This window comes from Thunnus albacares, chromosome 8 (genome assembly GCF_914725855.1).
Source record: "Thunnus albacares chromosome 8, fThuAlb1.1, whole genome shotgun sequence".
NCBI lineage: Eukaryota > Metazoa > Chordata > Actinopteri > Scombriformes > Scombridae > Thunnus > Thunnus albacares.
Genome location: NC_058113.1, coordinates 17300737 through 17317672, shown reverse-complemented (window position 1 = coordinate 17317672; position 16936 = coordinate 17300737). Strand labels below are relative to the sequence as shown.

At 41.9% G+C, this 16936-nt stretch overlaps 1 protein-coding gene across 3 annotated transcripts in view; it reads left to right on the top strand.

Annotated features, from left to right (window-relative positions):
• Nucleotides 1–16936, top strand: part of zgc:158766 (uncharacterized protein LOC100009641 homolog) — a 29867-nt gene that overhangs the window by 10688 nt on the left and 2243 nt on the right. For all 3 annotated transcript variants that reach the window (XM_044358437.1, XM_044358435.1, XM_044358436.1), the window contains exons 2-22: nt 237–434; nt 1496–2735; nt 5887–6090; nt 6740–6863; nt 7189–7282; nt 7820–7906; nt 8236–8352; nt 8818–8916; nt 9194–9336; nt 9423–9561; nt 9648–9770; nt 9874–10038; nt 10251–11137; nt 11844–12093; nt 12428–12517; nt 13124–13348; nt 13588–13758; nt 13867–14044; nt 14192–14308; nt 14649–14927; nt 15576–15802. In XM_044358437.1, the coding sequence (XP_044214372.1) occupies nt 1712–2735; nt 5887–6090; nt 6740–6863; nt 7189–7282; nt 7820–7906; nt 8236–8352; nt 8818–8916; nt 9194–9336; nt 9423–9561; nt 9648–9770; nt 9874–10038; nt 10251–11137; nt 11844–12093; nt 12428–12517; nt 13124–13348; nt 13588–13758; nt 13867–14044; nt 14192–14308; nt 14649–14927; nt 15576–15802 (4743 nt within the window). In that variant the 5' untranslated portion in view covers nt 237–434; nt 1496–1711. The remainder of the gene's footprint in view (nt 1–236; nt 435–1495; nt 2736–5886; nt 6091–6739; nt 6864–7188; nt 7283–7819; nt 7907–8235; nt 8353–8817; nt 8917–9193; nt 9337–9422; nt 9562–9647; nt 9771–9873; nt 10039–10250; nt 11138–11843; nt 12094–12427; nt 12518–13123; nt 13349–13587; nt 13759–13866; nt 14045–14191; nt 14309–14648; nt 14928–15575; nt 15803–16936) is intronic.

Here is a 16936-nt window from a genome sequence, read left to right as displayed (position 1 = left end):
CCTGTGATGAGAGGTCACAAGTACACAATGTTTGGTTTTAAGGGGTTACAATCCGAATAAGGTTGGAACTACGGGTCTAGACTTGCACGTCCATGTAGTATCATGTTTTGCTATATCTTGGGGAAAATGGCCTTTGACATGGCATTGAGCAGTCTTTTGAACTAAATGTACCATACATAGCACAGGCATAAAAAAAATTAAAGATGTCAAACCTAATTCAACTCTCTTTCCCTCAGGACGCCGAGTCTTTGGACAACTGCATCCAGAGCACCTTGTCGGCCCTGTACCGCCCCTTCAGTGCCACCGCTGCCACCGTCCTGTGGCAGCTTTTCAGTGTGGTGGAGAGGCAGTACCGCGGAGACGGCCTTCGCTGCCTCATTGACTTCCTCCTTCCTGCCAAGAGGATCCTGCAGATCATCCAACAAGAAACCTGCGTGAGTGGCTGACAGACGTATCACCTGAGGTTAAAATCAAGAAATCCAAGAATGCCTTCTGTGATTTATTACAGAATTCCTTTCAAGAGATTTATAACCTTAGTGATTTCCTGCAAGACTGTTGGCGATGCTTGACTCACATCTCTTTTTTGGCTTCTATCTGTTAAGAAAAGGGGCAGTGAGGACACAACAAGGGAAAAAAAAATGCTTCCTCATTTGTTTTTCTAAATGTGTCAAACACAGAATAATACATATCTTGAAAGATAAGCGACTGAAGTGATAAGACAAAATGTTTGTGACAAAAGAATGTGAGAACTGTGCTGCTGAGTGTGAATATCTTTGCTGAGTGGGAAGGGAGAGCATCAGACTGATACAGAGTTGATTATTGTTCAGAAAACAAGCTGAAAACCAGCCATCCTCTGAATAGGGAAACTGTGGTGTACTTCAGAGGCTGCCATGGACACTTGGGTCCAAAGTGAAACTCAATACTCTCTCTCACAAGCTTTGATTGCTGTTGGTTAGGGCTCTATGACCAAAGCACTGAAACGTTATTCCTCTGTATTCATCTCTCTGGTGATTACACTGTGACGATAGCCATAGAGCAATAGTTTCACCTAAGCCTAGCCCCTGAGAACAGCCCAATGTGAGAGTCTTTGTATTGCAGGTAATATGAGGGGCTTCAGAGGAAGATCACATCCTCAGTCTTTGCTTTCACATTCAAAAAAGATGAAAAAAGCCAACCCTCGAGCACTATGTGTCTTTGCTGCTAGGATCTATTTTTTTTTATTCTGCTGCAGCAAAGATTTGTGTTGCGGTTGCTGTGAAACCAGGCCTGATCAGACAGGTTTTCCTCTTCAGTCAAATGATCGCTGACAGTGATTCATCCAGTGCGTCCCATGAAAACATGTTGCTTCTCCATTAAAGTTAAACATGTGTTTGAACACAGTCTTGCAGATGTCAGTTGAAATGATGCAAGCCGTACCACAGCTGAACCACGACATACACATGATAATCATGTTTCATGGCAGTGGGTATTGACTGACTTCTCTGTTTTCTCTCAGGTAAGGTTCAGAGGATTGCTGCTCTATCATGAAGGGTGGCCTCTCTGCATCCACGAGAAAGTTGTCCTGCAGCTTGCCCCTTTGCACAAAGTGCGACTAAAGCAAGGAGACTTCTACTTGCAAGTAGTTCCTTTAGGCCGCAAGACTGCCAAGCTTGTGATAAAATGCTTGTCGGCCAGTGGGCAGGCCATTGCAGAAATCCCCATCGCAGAGAGCATGTATGGCAGCGTCTTCACAGCTGAGTTCTTGCAGAATGTAACACGCGACAGAAACCTGCACCCACTACAGAACTGTCTGCTCACGACTGGTACGGCTGTGTACAGGACGCCGTGGAAGAACGTGGTCAACCCTCTGTTTGTCAGCAGCACGGCGGACGCCATCATGCAAGCGCGCTGCAGCAGAGGTGGCTTCCGCGGCCATCTCAGTACCTGCAGCACCAGTGGATCCACTGGCACCCTGGACAGCCACCGCAGCTCCAGAGAGTCCCTGCACTCTCAGGGAGCTGACTCTATCTTCTCGGAGCCGACCTCGCCAAACAGAAACCACAGGGACCCCCGAAGTGACAGCCATAAAATCAGTACAGCAGACACTACTACACCCATCATTAAAATTGAAAGACCCACTGAAGAATGTGGGGTAGGACAGGGAGGTGAGGGCAGTGGTGGGAGAGAAAGAGGACCAGCATCCAAGATGCCCTCTTTTAGTACAGACCTCAGTAACCCAAGCCCTCGCCGACGTCTCCCAAGGGACTCTGTGGCATTTGAGAGCAGGAGATTTTTCAGGAAATCCTACATGGAGGCCTTGCAGAACCCCATGAGCCTTGGGTCCAGCTCTGAGTCCATCCTGGAGGAAAGTCCGGAGCACAATGCTGGCTTAAGAGAGAGTACAGTGACACCAGGCAGCAGCCCAGACACCCGGACCTCCTCCAGAGAACAATTAGCTCGCAGGTTTGGTAGCCGGGGCTGGCTCAGCGGTGATGACTCTAGGCCCAGCACACCTTTGCTCTACCTACAGAGAGGGTTGCGGAGTGCAGAGAGACGGGCAGAACGACGTTCCAAGTCACTGGAGAGGACTAACAAGGCAGGCCAGGTTAAAGGCCACCGGGAACGGTCCTCTTCTGGAGGTTCAGCTAGCATCTCCCCCAAAAAGCTGATGAATGGCTACTCACTTCGCTTTGGAAAGCTGGATGTGGAGGCAGCTTTTCCTGGTTCAGAGAGGAGAAGCAGCAAAGAGGAGCCAGGTATGTGATGTTGTTACTGCTGTTCAACCTCATGCAGTCACAGTAAACAAACTTACGTAAATCACTGTCAGTCATATTACAGGCTTTACCAGTAGACAAAGGTAGAGATACAGGTTTACAGGTAGAAAAAGTACTGATGTACAGTTTTGAAGTACATGTACTTCTACTCCACTACATTTCATAGGTAAAAAAAACAAACTTTTTTATCCAGTACATATATTTTATACATTTAGGATTAAGAATCTACATATAAAACCTGACTTTTTACTACCCAATAGTATATTGTATACAAAATAAAGCAAATAAAATCAGCTCCACCTCAACTGCAAAATATTACAATGCTGCTCACATTTCAGTGCATCCTTCATAATGATCCTATAATAAAATACGTATATAATTTAATACAGTATTAAGACCACCTGAAATAGGTTGTTCTGCTTAATAGTTGTAAGTACATTTTGCTATTAATACTGTAGTTTTATTAAAGTGAAATTCTGAATGCTAGACTATTGAAAGTTTCACAATGACTGGCAATATTCAAAAGATTCGTATTGTACAGAAAACCAGATGAAAACGCTAAATCCAAAAATTAATTGGTCCTACGAACAAGTGTGGTCTGTGTATTGTCAGTATTATGACAAGTATGTCTTTCTCATGACTCATAATGGTCCATGGCTCATCATTTCTAACTTATTAAAAAAAAAATACAACCTGGGGTTGTGAAAACCAAATTTCACTCTGGATAATGGTGGTTCCTCAGCAGGGTGTGTAATCATACCCTGCAGCAAGACTAGCTACAACACCTCATCAGGTGGCTGCAGATGGAGTCTGAGTTGAGACAGCTCATACCTGTGATGCATTAATGCTGTCATTGGTGACAGATTGCCTTTCAATGCCAACACTTGTGTTCTTTGGCACATTCAGGGGACAGGTACTACCCTACCCTGGAAACAGAACTATGTTTTCTTTACCACTGTCAGTCTGTTTTGCTTTGTGTTGGTTCATACAGAGTAGCTCAGGAAAGCAACAATGTGAGAGTAACATCTAGGGAATCACGCTGTTTTTAGAAAATACAGCTTCTTCCGTGAATTGAAATGTGAGGTGAAAACTAACTGAGTTTATTTAAATCTTTGCACTGCAGCCTTGCACTATGCCAGACCCTAGCCAAGGTTTTGTGCGCTGATTTTTAAATAAAGACGGTCATATATGTGTTCATTTTAATGTATTAAAAGGTTACTCCACCATCCACTCAGCAAAACTACACTAGTTAAATCACATCACTGTTGCGTTCCTGAGATTACCTCAGAGGGGATTGTATTTCAGCTGTTGCAAAGCAGGTTTCCCACAACGACGTTTCAAAGGCAACAAAAGATCCTGTAAACCCTGTAAACCAACCAGAGGGACCCCAGCATCCCACAATGAGATGGTCCTACACTGTCATTGGGGCTGGGGGGCTGCACTGATCCCAGATGGGTTGCCTCATTTACAAAAGTGTCCTTTGTGAACCAATCAGCCACTGGGGATTCACAAGAGAAAAAAAAGCCTTTCAAACTGTGCCTGTGTCTTTGGAGAGTCCTTTCACTCCAGAAACACGAGACCCAACTTGCACTGACTCACACCGCTCTGAAAAACTACTCCAGAAGGATTGTAATTACTTCTTATACGAGCCAGCAAACTGTGCAATATCAGAACACATTCTCTGTGACTATCAGTAAGTCAAAGCCCCAGCAACCAGTGCAGGTTTAGCCTCTTTGATGGCTTATGTGTTCAGCACACACAAAAAAACAGACTTTCACACAGGAGGCTTTACCCCACGTTTGTCACTTCCTCTGAAAACAAAGCAATTTAGGAAACATGCAGCAAACACAAGCCTGGCCACACAGTCGCACAGGAAATGCACTGACTGTTTGAAGACAATAGAGGCTGAGCTGGGAGGGTTTACTGTCACAGAACACAGCAGGACAATACAAGAGGCCTCAAACTGTTTAAAAACACAACACACAACAGGTGTCCATCAGACACAGATCCACAATCATGGATCTATCAGCAGAGTTGGTTGAACATGGTGATCTCGGTTTTATGTTCATTTTTAAGCTTATTAAGTCTTGAATGTTTTTAAAAATGAAAGGACCTGGCTTGCAATAGTGCCGTCCTCTCTTTTTATAGCCATGCTAGTGAGGAGCTCTAGGGATGTCAGTCACTGTTGGTCCACCACGGACTGAACTATCTCAACAACTATTGGATGGATTGCAATGACATTTTGTACAGATATTCATGATCCCCAGAGGATGAGTCATACTGACATTGGTGATCCTATGACTTTTCCTCTGGCACCAGCCCAGTGTAGTCCCTTGGGCTTCCCCTTCTGTTGAATCCCAGACCTTCAGGCCATGTTGCGTTTTGGTCGCACTTGTGGAAAAAAGATAGAGGAAAAGACGTGTATGTCTCTTTACTGTCAAGAAGGTTAAGTCTGTGATATCGCTTGCATAGGGGAGCTTGCTGCATGAGTGTTGTCTTGACAAAATAAACCCAACAAAAAGCCCCAACTCAGAGGTGTGTGGATAGAGATCTCACTTGACGAACTGCTGTACTTTTGGCCTTATATCTAGGGGGGACACCAAGCTCATGTATGTCTAATACCTGGAGCTGCATATTTTGCTGTCCATACTACCTGGGCCATGGCACACTGAAGTTTCCAGTCAAGTATTCAGTGGGGCATACAGAGATACTGCACTCAGTATAAAGAATTTGCATGCAGTTTCACTGCCTCAGGAACTGGATCAAGTCTGTAAACCGTGGTACCACTTGGGAATGTCAGGCGCAGCATTCCTATAAACAGAGCCTTGAGGGCTAGAGTACTGAAGAAGTGGAGGAGGCAAAGATATGAGAGTCTGATAACGCCAGAGTTACCCATGACTCAGTCTGACTAAACACCTGGTCTACATGATGAGCCAGTGTGAACTCACTACTACAGCGCACCACTAATTAACACTTGTTCCATGAGGTATTATGATCAGATGTTAAGTACTGAGGTGAAAGGAAGCTTCTATTTTTGATGGATTGTGCTTTATTCTTGTATAATAGTTGCTCTGTAAATGTAACTTAGCCACTAAGTCGGATTTGTGCTCACTCTTTATCATCATCTCTACAGGACAGCATGATGACAATATCAGCAGTGAGAGCAGGCGGCACAGATACGGGGGAGAAGAGTCACACAGTCCTAAAGCTGCCAACGGGACAGCCATCAGGCTGGCCTCAACATCAAGCTCTTCCCATTACAGCAACTCATCCCTCCCCAAACTGGTGTCAGAGGTCAATCAAGAGCTGCTCACATCGGGTGCTGTGATCTTGCCAGGTAGCGATGAGTGATTCGGACATATTTTTCATTTGCTGCTTTCATTTTCACCCCAGAGCTTTTCTTGTAGGTATCTTACTCATATTAGAACTGCCAAAGTCATTCAGTAGTCTTGTATGTGTGTTGCATTACAGACAATTGTAACAAAATCTTATTTCACTCAATTCTTGTGCTTAATGCTCACATGGAAAATAGAAATGAGCTTTCATTTGTGAGTTTTCAAATAGATTTCTAATTTTTAATACTTTTTCTCCCACACAGCTCCCACACAGAAATAGCAACAGACCTTAAAAGACGAAACAATCTCATTATCCTCAAGTCAGATCTTGTTCTTCCTTGTGATTGTCGAGTTTTTACAACATTAGCTTTTTATTTCTTGTTAATACTTGTGTTTGGTCTGTGGAAAATGCAAAACGGGGTATTACTTTATCAGGTGATAGTTTTTTGCCCCCTTGTTCTAAAATGAATCGGCATTAAAAAAAAAACTTCTTGGTCTATGCTCCCAGTCGTTCTTTATTCCACTAAGAGGGTAACATTCACATGATATCACTGTAAAGTTTAACAGTCTCATTCTTGGTGGAGAAAGTGATAGTACACCTGTATGTGAGAGTGGTAAGCGTTGACCCCCTGCTGGCCCTCTCTCTTCCAGGAAACAGAGATCGCAGTGGGAGGGCGGTGTTACAGGTGTGCACGAGAGCTCAGGTGTGGGCAGGTGAGAGTTGCACGGTGGATGACCTCACCTGTTTACTGGGCTACTACCACTCTACACTGCGGTAAGTTACACTCAGGGTTTATTTTTCTGTGTTACGTAAAACCAACAGTAATTTTCATACCCCCCCCTTATCCCTAAGGTGAACTTCAGTCTGTTCAAAGTGTATTAATACATTTTACATTTTGCCAATATTCATTAACTCTGCATTTATAGTGTATTATGTGTATTTACTAAGGTTTTATGTTTTATATCAATGTCTTTCACATGTAATTGGAGTTTTCCTCATTAATCAGACAGCACCAGTCTCTTTGCTTTCAAAAAATGCTATTACATGTAACCAACTGTCTGTCATAGAAAGTACACTGACTGTAATACTTTGGTTTTAGGAAAGAAAGGCATGATCAAGGTCTAACTGTTGTAGTAGACAGCAGGAGGCAGCAGCCTGTTCCAGCTCTGTTGTCATCTCTGTCTGAATTGCAGGTGAGCCACAGTGGAAAATATGTAATTACCTTCCGACACGCCCAAAGGGTTTTTTAAGGCCTTGCTGACTCTCTGTTCTCTGTGCTGTAATGCTATGTCTCTCTCTAAAGTTATTACACTATGTGGTATTCCTTACACATTTCCTATTGTTCTACCTCTCAGTCTCAGACTTTGTTTGGTGTTTTAAAGAGGTGCACCTTAAATTTGTAGTGACTGCACTTCTAAGACATTTTTCTGAGTGAGGCTTGCCTCAGGACTCTTGTGGAGAAGCCTGTGCTTACTTGTCTGTTTTTAACCACATGCTGGGAGCTTGTTGGCTGCAGCTGACTTGCAAGAGCCATATCATCATGTTATGATGATGAGTTACTTACTGATGTAAGGATGATAATTCTGTAAACCACAACACATACATTATAAGTCACTTTAAATACCTGTTTTCACATTGTTCAGCTGTTCATGTCAAATATACAGTATGCATGTGTTGTAATTTCTTCATTTTAACTTAAGATAAAAATTACTGGATGTGTGTGTTTTCAGGCATTAGTACCAAATGCACTTTACTCAGTTCTCTTTCTGGTGGACAAAGAGGCAGCAGCCAAGCCTGAGAGAGACATCAATGTACAGGTAAGTTAAGACTCTTATTATCAGGTGGATATGCGCTATTTCAAATGCAAAGTGATGATTCAATGCTTTTGAATGCTTGAGTATGTTTGATAAGGGATTGTCATGTATTCATGTCCGATAAGCACATTTGTTACTAGATTGAGATTTGATACATTTCCCTTTAAACCCATCGCTACAGGCTTTGATGATGACAGAGATTGGAGGTGAGCAGGAATTGGCCTGTGGGTAGTTAATGTCACCGTAGCTTTGAAGTGAGACAGGAGGCACACTCTGACTGAGGCCTGATTATGTGTGTTTATTTACTTTTTTCGTTGTTTTTCCTGCCACAGACTGAGATGCTGTCATCTCTGAAGGCCCTGCTGAAGCACATCGACCAAACCCAGCTCACACGAGACCTGGAGGGCACCTTCCATTACGACCACAACCACTGGATCCACTTCAGACAGGTGGGTGTGACAGAGATGCTGGACTGCGGCCAGCGTTATAACATATTTGTGAAGTTGCATAAGAACAAGGGTGGTGGTACATTTCAAAATAGATAATGATTTTTATTTTGAGTTCGTGCTCTTTATTCATAATAAAAGAAAGAAAATTATACTAATTGCTGTGTTGCCAAAGTTGCATGTAGTTACAAGAAATGGCTCCTCTGATTTCAGAGCATGATTAGTTATGGAAATGTGACCTTTCTTGAATCTAATCTTTACATCTGAGACACTTTTTCCTGCAGACATTGAGAATGGCAAGGCCTTTAGCAAATATAATGACTCTTTAATATACAACCTTCTTTGTTGGGTCATGCTGTTTTCCTATGTTCTTGGAAAATATTTGTTTGTCTTCAGTATACTGGTGATGTTTTGACACTAATCGTCTCCCTTCTCTTCCTTTGTCTTTTTTTTCTTCGTCTCTCACAGAAAATCGAACCTTTTGCCAGCAGTTGTAGCGCCGCCATCTCCTCCCTTCAGGAGTCTATCAGCACACTGAGCAACAGCGGCAACCTGAAGACCTCTAAGGTCAGACCCACCCCCCGGCAGGCAGTCTGGCCTTCTGATTTATGTGTCTCCACTGACACACAATGCCTCTCTGTTGGCCTCTTTCCTATAAACCGGTGTAAAAAGTTGAGGAGTTTGTTTTACAATTAACTTCCATTATCCTTGTGCTTCGGGGTCAATGTCCTCACCCAGGTTTTTTTTTTGTTTCGGGCTGAAAAGAAAGACTGCACTTAATCGTTAAGTTCACTTTTAAAATGTATTGTCTTTATTTTAATGCCGCTGTCCATGTTCATTTCAGGAGGTGTCTGAGATGATGGAGCAACAGAAGCATCTCATGAAGTGTATACTAGATGACACCCGTCTGAATAGGCTGCGTCTAGAGGGAGGCACCGTCCTCGCTCGCATCAGGAAGGAAGAGGCCTGTGAGAATGAGAACTACAGGTACAGCTGGAGGAGTGGGCTGTCAGGATGAGGGATACATACAGAGATGAAAAATCTGTTTCTAATAACTTGTTTTTCTTATTCAGGGATGCTGTAGACATGTTGAATGCACTGTATAACCAAGTAGATGAAGAGGTCCATAAGCTCGTGATCCTATCCAACAAGTCTCAGAAACAGTTAGAGAGTCTTCTGGAGGTACACAAGTTTGAGGAGCAAACACAACAAGTGAGTTCAAATTATTGTTGCAGATCTACCCCACCCTCTCTACATAATACAGTCCTCAGTCCATTAATAATATTTTCTTTTTTCAGATCAAACTGTGGTTCAGTGTTGAGGGAGAGAAGCATCTCACACCTTTGGAATCACTAACTTTGTCTGCAGCCAAAATAAAGGAGATGAGAAAGAGTTTGGACCAGTTCCTGGAGGAGTCAGTGGTAAATGCTTTGACAATAACTGAGAACATAAAACACTTAATCATCCTTATATCAGCTTTTTCAGAAGGCGCTAAATTGATCAGTCTTGCCCTTGTTTTGACAGCACCAGCAAAGGCATGGCCTGCAGCTAGTGAAAGAGTCTCCGGAGTCTCTTCCAGGATCTGTTTTCATTGACTTTAAGCAGCATCTGGGCTCCACTTTGAGCAGAGTGGAGCGGAGGAAGACCCAGCTAGACATCCTAACCAACCTGTATGAGTTCTATGACTCTGTAAGTATTGAAGTCTGTATTCTGTCAAAAGTGATGTTACGTTTTACTTGAGCATTTTAGGATTAAGCATATACTTTAATCCAGATTGCTTTACACTGAGTTTCAAAGAAGACAAATTCAAAACCTTTATGAATGTCGGAAAATGTAGGAGGAATATACTAAAAGATGGATTCTGATGCTAAAGTACCTCAACACTCTTTCAACATCTATAGGCAAATCAGTGGATGGAGCACTGCCAGGACTACTTCTGTCAGCTGAGCCTGGACAGTTCAGGTGTTGGACTTTCACCTGCCGTAGTGCAGATCCTGCAGGATTACTGCTCCGAGGCATCCAAGTTCTCCATGGACAACTTCAGCACACTGAATGACATGGTGCTCTCCCTGGAGAGTCCTCAGCAGCTGCAGCAGTGGAACACTGTGTGGCATAAATGTCAGCAGACCAAGCAGCAGCTGGAAGAGACTTTGGCCACAGCCATGGCAGCAACCTCGAACTCCACAGATGTTGATACGGCGGCTTGTTTAAAAACTGTGGAAAGCCAGATTGCTACACCAGAACAGGCTGGAGCTAACGGATGTGTGCTCTTACCTGAAGTGCCCGCTTTCTCCAGCAGGGTAGTTACACCACTGACTTTTGAGGACGCTAAGCCTCATTCTGCTGGACCTTTCTCCAAGAGCCCCTCTAGTTCAATCTCTTCCTCCTCACACTTTACTTTTCCCCCTGATAGCAAACTGAGGCAGAGTCCATCCATGTTTGACGACACGGACAGCGACTGCACCATAGACTCGACCGTCTCCTGCCACTCTGAGCCCACCTACTCCGGGGCAGCCCGCCTCCGTAAACAGCCGATGAAGAAGATCATGAAGAAGACCATGAGCTATGAGTTGACCCAAAGGGACAGTGGCCACTCAGATGCCAGCCACATTCATGGCTATACGGGTGTGTACATCAAGGGTCTGGAGGTGGCCAATAATGTGTCTGCGGAGAAGAAGCTGCAGAGACCTGATGTGATGAGCCCTGCGTTAGGGCGCAGCCGCAGCATGTCAACGCCCTCCAGGATCCATAACAGACACAGTGAAGGAGACGGCAAGAAACGGAGCAGGTGAGGAAGTTAATTGTTGATTCTAAGTATTAATTATAATATTATGGTATGTATAGGGCATCAACAAAATAATACCACAAAAAAACACTCTATACCATGATTTTAATGACCAACTAAGGAGTACGACCCTTCTCTACAGAATCATCTTATGGTGTTTCTGTTATTTTGTCTATCCTGCAGTCTAATATGTCATAGTTATAGTTACATTAGTCATGGTCATAATTATACTGTATTAATATAGTGATAATATGGTCTTAATACTAATTATAGCTACAATTAAAATATTTCGATCATTGATTAATCTGCTCATTATATATTATATAATATATAATTTATCTATTAAACATTTAAACTGTAAAATGTGAAAATTGTGAAAAATGGCCATCCCAGTTTCACATAGCCCGAGATGACATCTTCAAATTGATAACTCTGTATAACAAAGCCTTAAACCATGAAATCTTGAATTTCTATTCATAATGAACAAATAAAATACTTATTTATAAAGAGTGTTTGGCATTTTTTCGCTTGATAAATTATTTTAACAATTCATTAATCATAAAATTTGTGTTTTTTTATTTTTTTTGTCAGTTACCTAAAGTCGTCTGGTATCATATTAATCCTTATCACTGTATATATGTGTACTCTTTATAATAATGTATTGTAAAATCTCATCATGTATACCTTATCATGTCTTTCTGTTCCCCAGTAAAGTGCAGCACATCATGGATGAGATGATTTCCACAGAGAGGGAGTACGTTCGCTCTCTGAGCTACATCATCGAGCACTATTTCCCCGAGATGGAGCGCCTAGACTTGCCGCAGGATCTGCGGGGGAAGCGCAGCATCATTTTTGGGAATGTGGAGAAACTGTGGGACTTCCACAGCCAGTACTTCCTGAAAGACTTGGAGTCGTGCGCCCACTCCCCTTTATCCATCAGTAGCTGTTTTCTCAGACACGTGAGTTCAGACACACACAGTCAGCATGACCTGAGGCTGCACGCTGACAACTTAAAAACAGTCTCCCATCTATAGTGACTGTAATGATGTGTTGACCTCACTTTTCTCAAAACAACTTTGTGCAATATTTCCAGTGCAGTGTCATGGTTTCACTATCTCACTGTTTCATTACAGTTTGCATGCCTACTTAATGTCAGTGTCAAAATGAATATAATGGATCGCAGAATCCATACAAATACATTTACAGTCTCTTGTAAGCTGAATCATTCACAGTGTTTTGTAGCGCACGCTTTTTACTGTAGTCGGTGTTGTAACTTGCTAATCTTGTGTGCAGGAGGATCAGTTTGGAATGTATGCTCTGTACAGCAAGAATAAGCCCCAGTCCGACGCTCTGCTCAGCAGCCATGGGAACGAATTCTTTAAGGTGCGTCTGGAAACTCTGGCTCTGGTTACATTCATCACAGAGTGACAGGTCCCAGGGTCAACACTGAACCAACTTACTGCGTCCAAAAAACAAGGAAGGGTGCAACTTTGATTGCTAAAACAAATGGTTCACAAACAATACATACACACTGGAGCCAGAACAACACATCAACTTGGTCGATATTATCATGAAAATGTGATATTATAAGGCTTGTATGACAAAATAAACTATTACAGTACAGAAACACCAGAAATGTTTCTGAAATATATAGAAACTGTGTTGCCATTACATAGTTTGTCCACCAGAGAGCACTGAGAAGTTAAAAATGTACCACAATTTATGAGATTCTTAAAAAAAACTTGTTTATTTAAAAACAAATAATGGCTGATATATCATTTTTCAATATCAATATTTGCCTCAAAAACCCTGGCTCTAACACACACTTCAAACACTCAACACAGATGCACAGGTTCAACATTAAGTAGCCAATAACCTCTAAGGCTCAACATTAACCAGCTTATCACTCAGTTGTAAACAATATATAAGTAAACAGAAGTACCTACAGTATGATTGTTCAGTATTAATTCTGTCAGTGTCTGTGTCCAGAATAAGCAGATGGAGCTCGGGGACAAGATGGACCTGGCGTCTTACTTGCTGAAGCCGATCCAGAGGATGAGTAAATATGCCCTGCTGCTGAAAGACTTGATCAAGGAGTGCAGCCATTCCCAGGAGCAGGAGCTGAGTGACCTGCGGACCGCTGAGGAAATGGTCAAATTTCAGCTTCGCCATGGCAACGACCTGCTGGCTATGGATGCCATTCGGGGCTGTGATGTAAGTACACAGGCACAGAGCCATGTGCTCCCATGATTATTATTTTGATGTCAGTGACAAGGACAAATACCACATATGGTTATTATAAGACAACGTGACAAGACAGAAGTCATTAAAACCATTAACTATTTTTGAACTGGAGGTCATTTTGTCATGTATGCAGAAGAGTGAGGTCAGTGTCCCACCAGGATTTGTATTGTTCTCTGTGACGCACGTGAACGCCCGTGTTTCCTCTCCAGGTGAACCTAAAAGAGCAGAGTCAACTCCGCTGCCAGGATGAGTTCATAGTCTGGTGTGGACGGAGGAAATACCTCCGCCACGTCTTCTTGTTTGAAGACCTCATCCTCTTCAGCAAGACCAAAAAGATCGAAGGAGGATATGACATTTACATCTATAAACAATCCTTCAAAGTAAGAATCTGTTGTTTGAGGATTGGCAGAATTTTTGCGGGCAGTTTATAGACTGCTTGTATAAATACAATAAATGTTATGGTTTGGTTTTTGTTCTTTTCTATTTAGACAGCAGAGATAGGTATGACTGAAAACGTCGGAGACAGCGGGCTGCGCTTTGAGATCTGGTTCCGTCGGAGGAAGTCGCAGGACACATTTATACTCCAAGCCAGCTCCGTGGAGGTCAAGGCTGTGTGGACCGCCATCATAGGCAAGATCCTGTGGAGGCAGGCGCTCAGAAACAGAGGTGTGTTTCTTTGTCAGATTTTATAGTTTTACACAAATGATTCCTTTTACCATGTAATATGAATATTGATCTGAATTTCAAAGTGATGTTCATATCCTTTGTTGTCCTTTATTTATCATAAAAGATGTCCATATATTTGGATTGCAGAGTTGCGCATGCAGGAGATGGTTTCCATGGGGATTGGAAGTAAACCTTTCATGGACATTAAGCCCAGTGACGCAGCCATCAGTGACAGAGCCATTGACTATATAATGAAGGGGTCAGGTGAGCTGCTCTTGTGCGCTTTTATTTCAGCCTGAGCATGTGTTTATTCTCGAATATTTATTTATTTTTTTACCTCATATTCTTTGCTGAAACAACAAAAACTTGCTTACAGATGTTCTGTTGCAAAAAGTATTTTGAGGGTTTCTTAAGTAAACACCCCACATGTAATCTAAGTGTCATTACAACCGCAGTAAACTATTTTGCATAAATTCTCTTTCATGGTTTCATGGTACCTAAACAAAAAGATTCATGTCTTGCCATTAACAGCCACAGGACTTTTCATACAATACAGTTAGTTTCCTTTTCATCCCTCTCATACTCTTTTTGTCTCTACTAACAGAGTCTAGGACAAGAGCATCCATCGCAGTGTCCTCATTTGAGCACGCCACCTCATTCAAGAGACCCCACTCCACCATCTCCAACAGCAGCACCTCCTCCTCCAGCAGCCAGTCATCCTCCTCTCTGCTGGGATCACTCAATCTCCACCTGTACTCCTCACCCTCTCACCCACTCACACATCCGTACCCGATGGCCAGTGTTCCCTCCTTTGGCCAGTGGCCCTACGACTGCATAGAAGAAGATGAGCTGGAGCAGGACACTGGCAGCCAGCCCTCTATGTGTAAGCCTCTATTTTTCTTACTGTAGTAAAAAAGTTACAAAAAAAGTCAGGGAATGTACATGTGTTAATCCTGATTTTTATGATGCATCTGATACAGGAAAATTCTATGAAAATAAGATTTTATAATTACCTTTTTTAGTGTAAGCACACTGTAGTTTAACTGTTTATTGTCACTTCTTTACTTTTTCTTACTGAATGTATTTTCTCAAGAGTCAGTGTTATACAAGACCCTAATTTGATTTAAACTGCTCTAATCAGTGTCCTCATGTAACAGGAAAAAACAATAATCTAACGCGATCTGCTCCTTTTAAGAAATCTTCATATTTTTCTGTGAAAATCTGTTAAAACAATGAGTTACACAGTCCTTGTCTGTATCATTTCTATGAGAATTGATTGCTTTGCATTGAATCTGCCACAGTGTTGTTTTTGCTTGTTGTTGCCACTAGGAGTCGCCAAAGTCTGAAATTTTCTATTTTCATACATAAAGCCCTTGACAGACTTGGCAACCACCCAAGCACTAAGTAAACTTCTTTGAACACTTGCCTTAATAGGGAATAAATGGATTTCTATGTTGCATGTGGTGTTAACTGATGTCTCACAGCATCCAGCATTAAAGAACTGTACTTTTGTCTATATATTCTGTGACAGTAACTGAGAGCTCAGAGACATCCTCCCAGTGCACCTCCAGTGACAGTGTAACAGGGCTGAGTACCCTCACCATACCCGGGCACCCCGCCATCGTCATGGACTCCTACAACAACAATGAGCCCTCTTCCTTCCTGTGCTCCTCCACACCTCCCTCCTCCATGGCATCTCCTTCGATATTCCAGAAAGATGAAGATCTCGAACCCCAAGGCACCAAGTTCATCACAGCAGTGAGTGTTTGATCCTTATCTTCCTCTTATACTTTAAATGATATGATGTTGTTTCATGAGAGAGTATTTTAAGAATTATCAGAGGAGGTTTAGCTGCGGTGACACACATTTATATTTTGTGGCTTTATACCACACAGAAGCAGGAACATTTGACCTTAGAACATGCTGTGTTCAAAGGTTAAACATGTGTTTCTCTTTCTAACCCAGATGTTATTAAGAGTCATGGGTAATTAACCACATGATGCACTACAACTGTTTTTTCTTTTAACACTATTAATATCTGTTGTCCTTTTACCCTCTTTTTATTATTTCTCTGATTTTTTTGGTGTAATTGTTGAACTGAATAACATCACCTCTTCATTGCTCTTGTAAACATTTTTATAGTTAGGTTTTTATGAAAAGGTTGAAATTTACCCAATAATGCACTGAATGTTTTCCTATTGATTTTACATGTCTCTTTAAGCCTGATTTACTTCTAGTAGTGTGGTAAATTAACCCCAGAGTGTACCATATACTCACTGACTCACTGGTAATATATGGCAGTAATGTAATAATACATACATTTTTCATATGTTTATTCATTTTGCTTGTTTATTCTGTTTGGATAATTTTGTTCTTGAGGATAATAGAAAGATAATGATACTCCTTTAAGTTCTGAAGAGAAGATAAGTGGTTGTCAAAACATCAACTTAGAGAGTAACATCGGTGCCGCATATCATCATATCGCTCCTGCTTTTTTAATGTGGTTTTTGCATTTGCAGTCATACACAAACAAAGACAATAGAGGTTAAAGGACAGTGATTAGAAAAATTTGAACACTTTCAAAAACATTAGTGATTATATATCTAAAGAAGCCTGACGCCAGGAGCATGTTATGTAATTTTAAAGCATAATTATAACCACAATTTGGCTATGATGATTGATTTTTAAAATTGTGTTTGAGTCTTCACTGTCTGTGTGAAGAAGTTCACTGTGGACAGCAAATGTTATCTGTCATAGAAAGAGATTTAAGATTTGTATTTCTAATCTGTTGATTAAGCCAAAGACTAGTCAAAGCTGTCATAGTCACTGTTCATTGAACATGAACCCATGCCTCATGAAGACAAGACAGTCATCTGCAAAAGTCTTTAGACA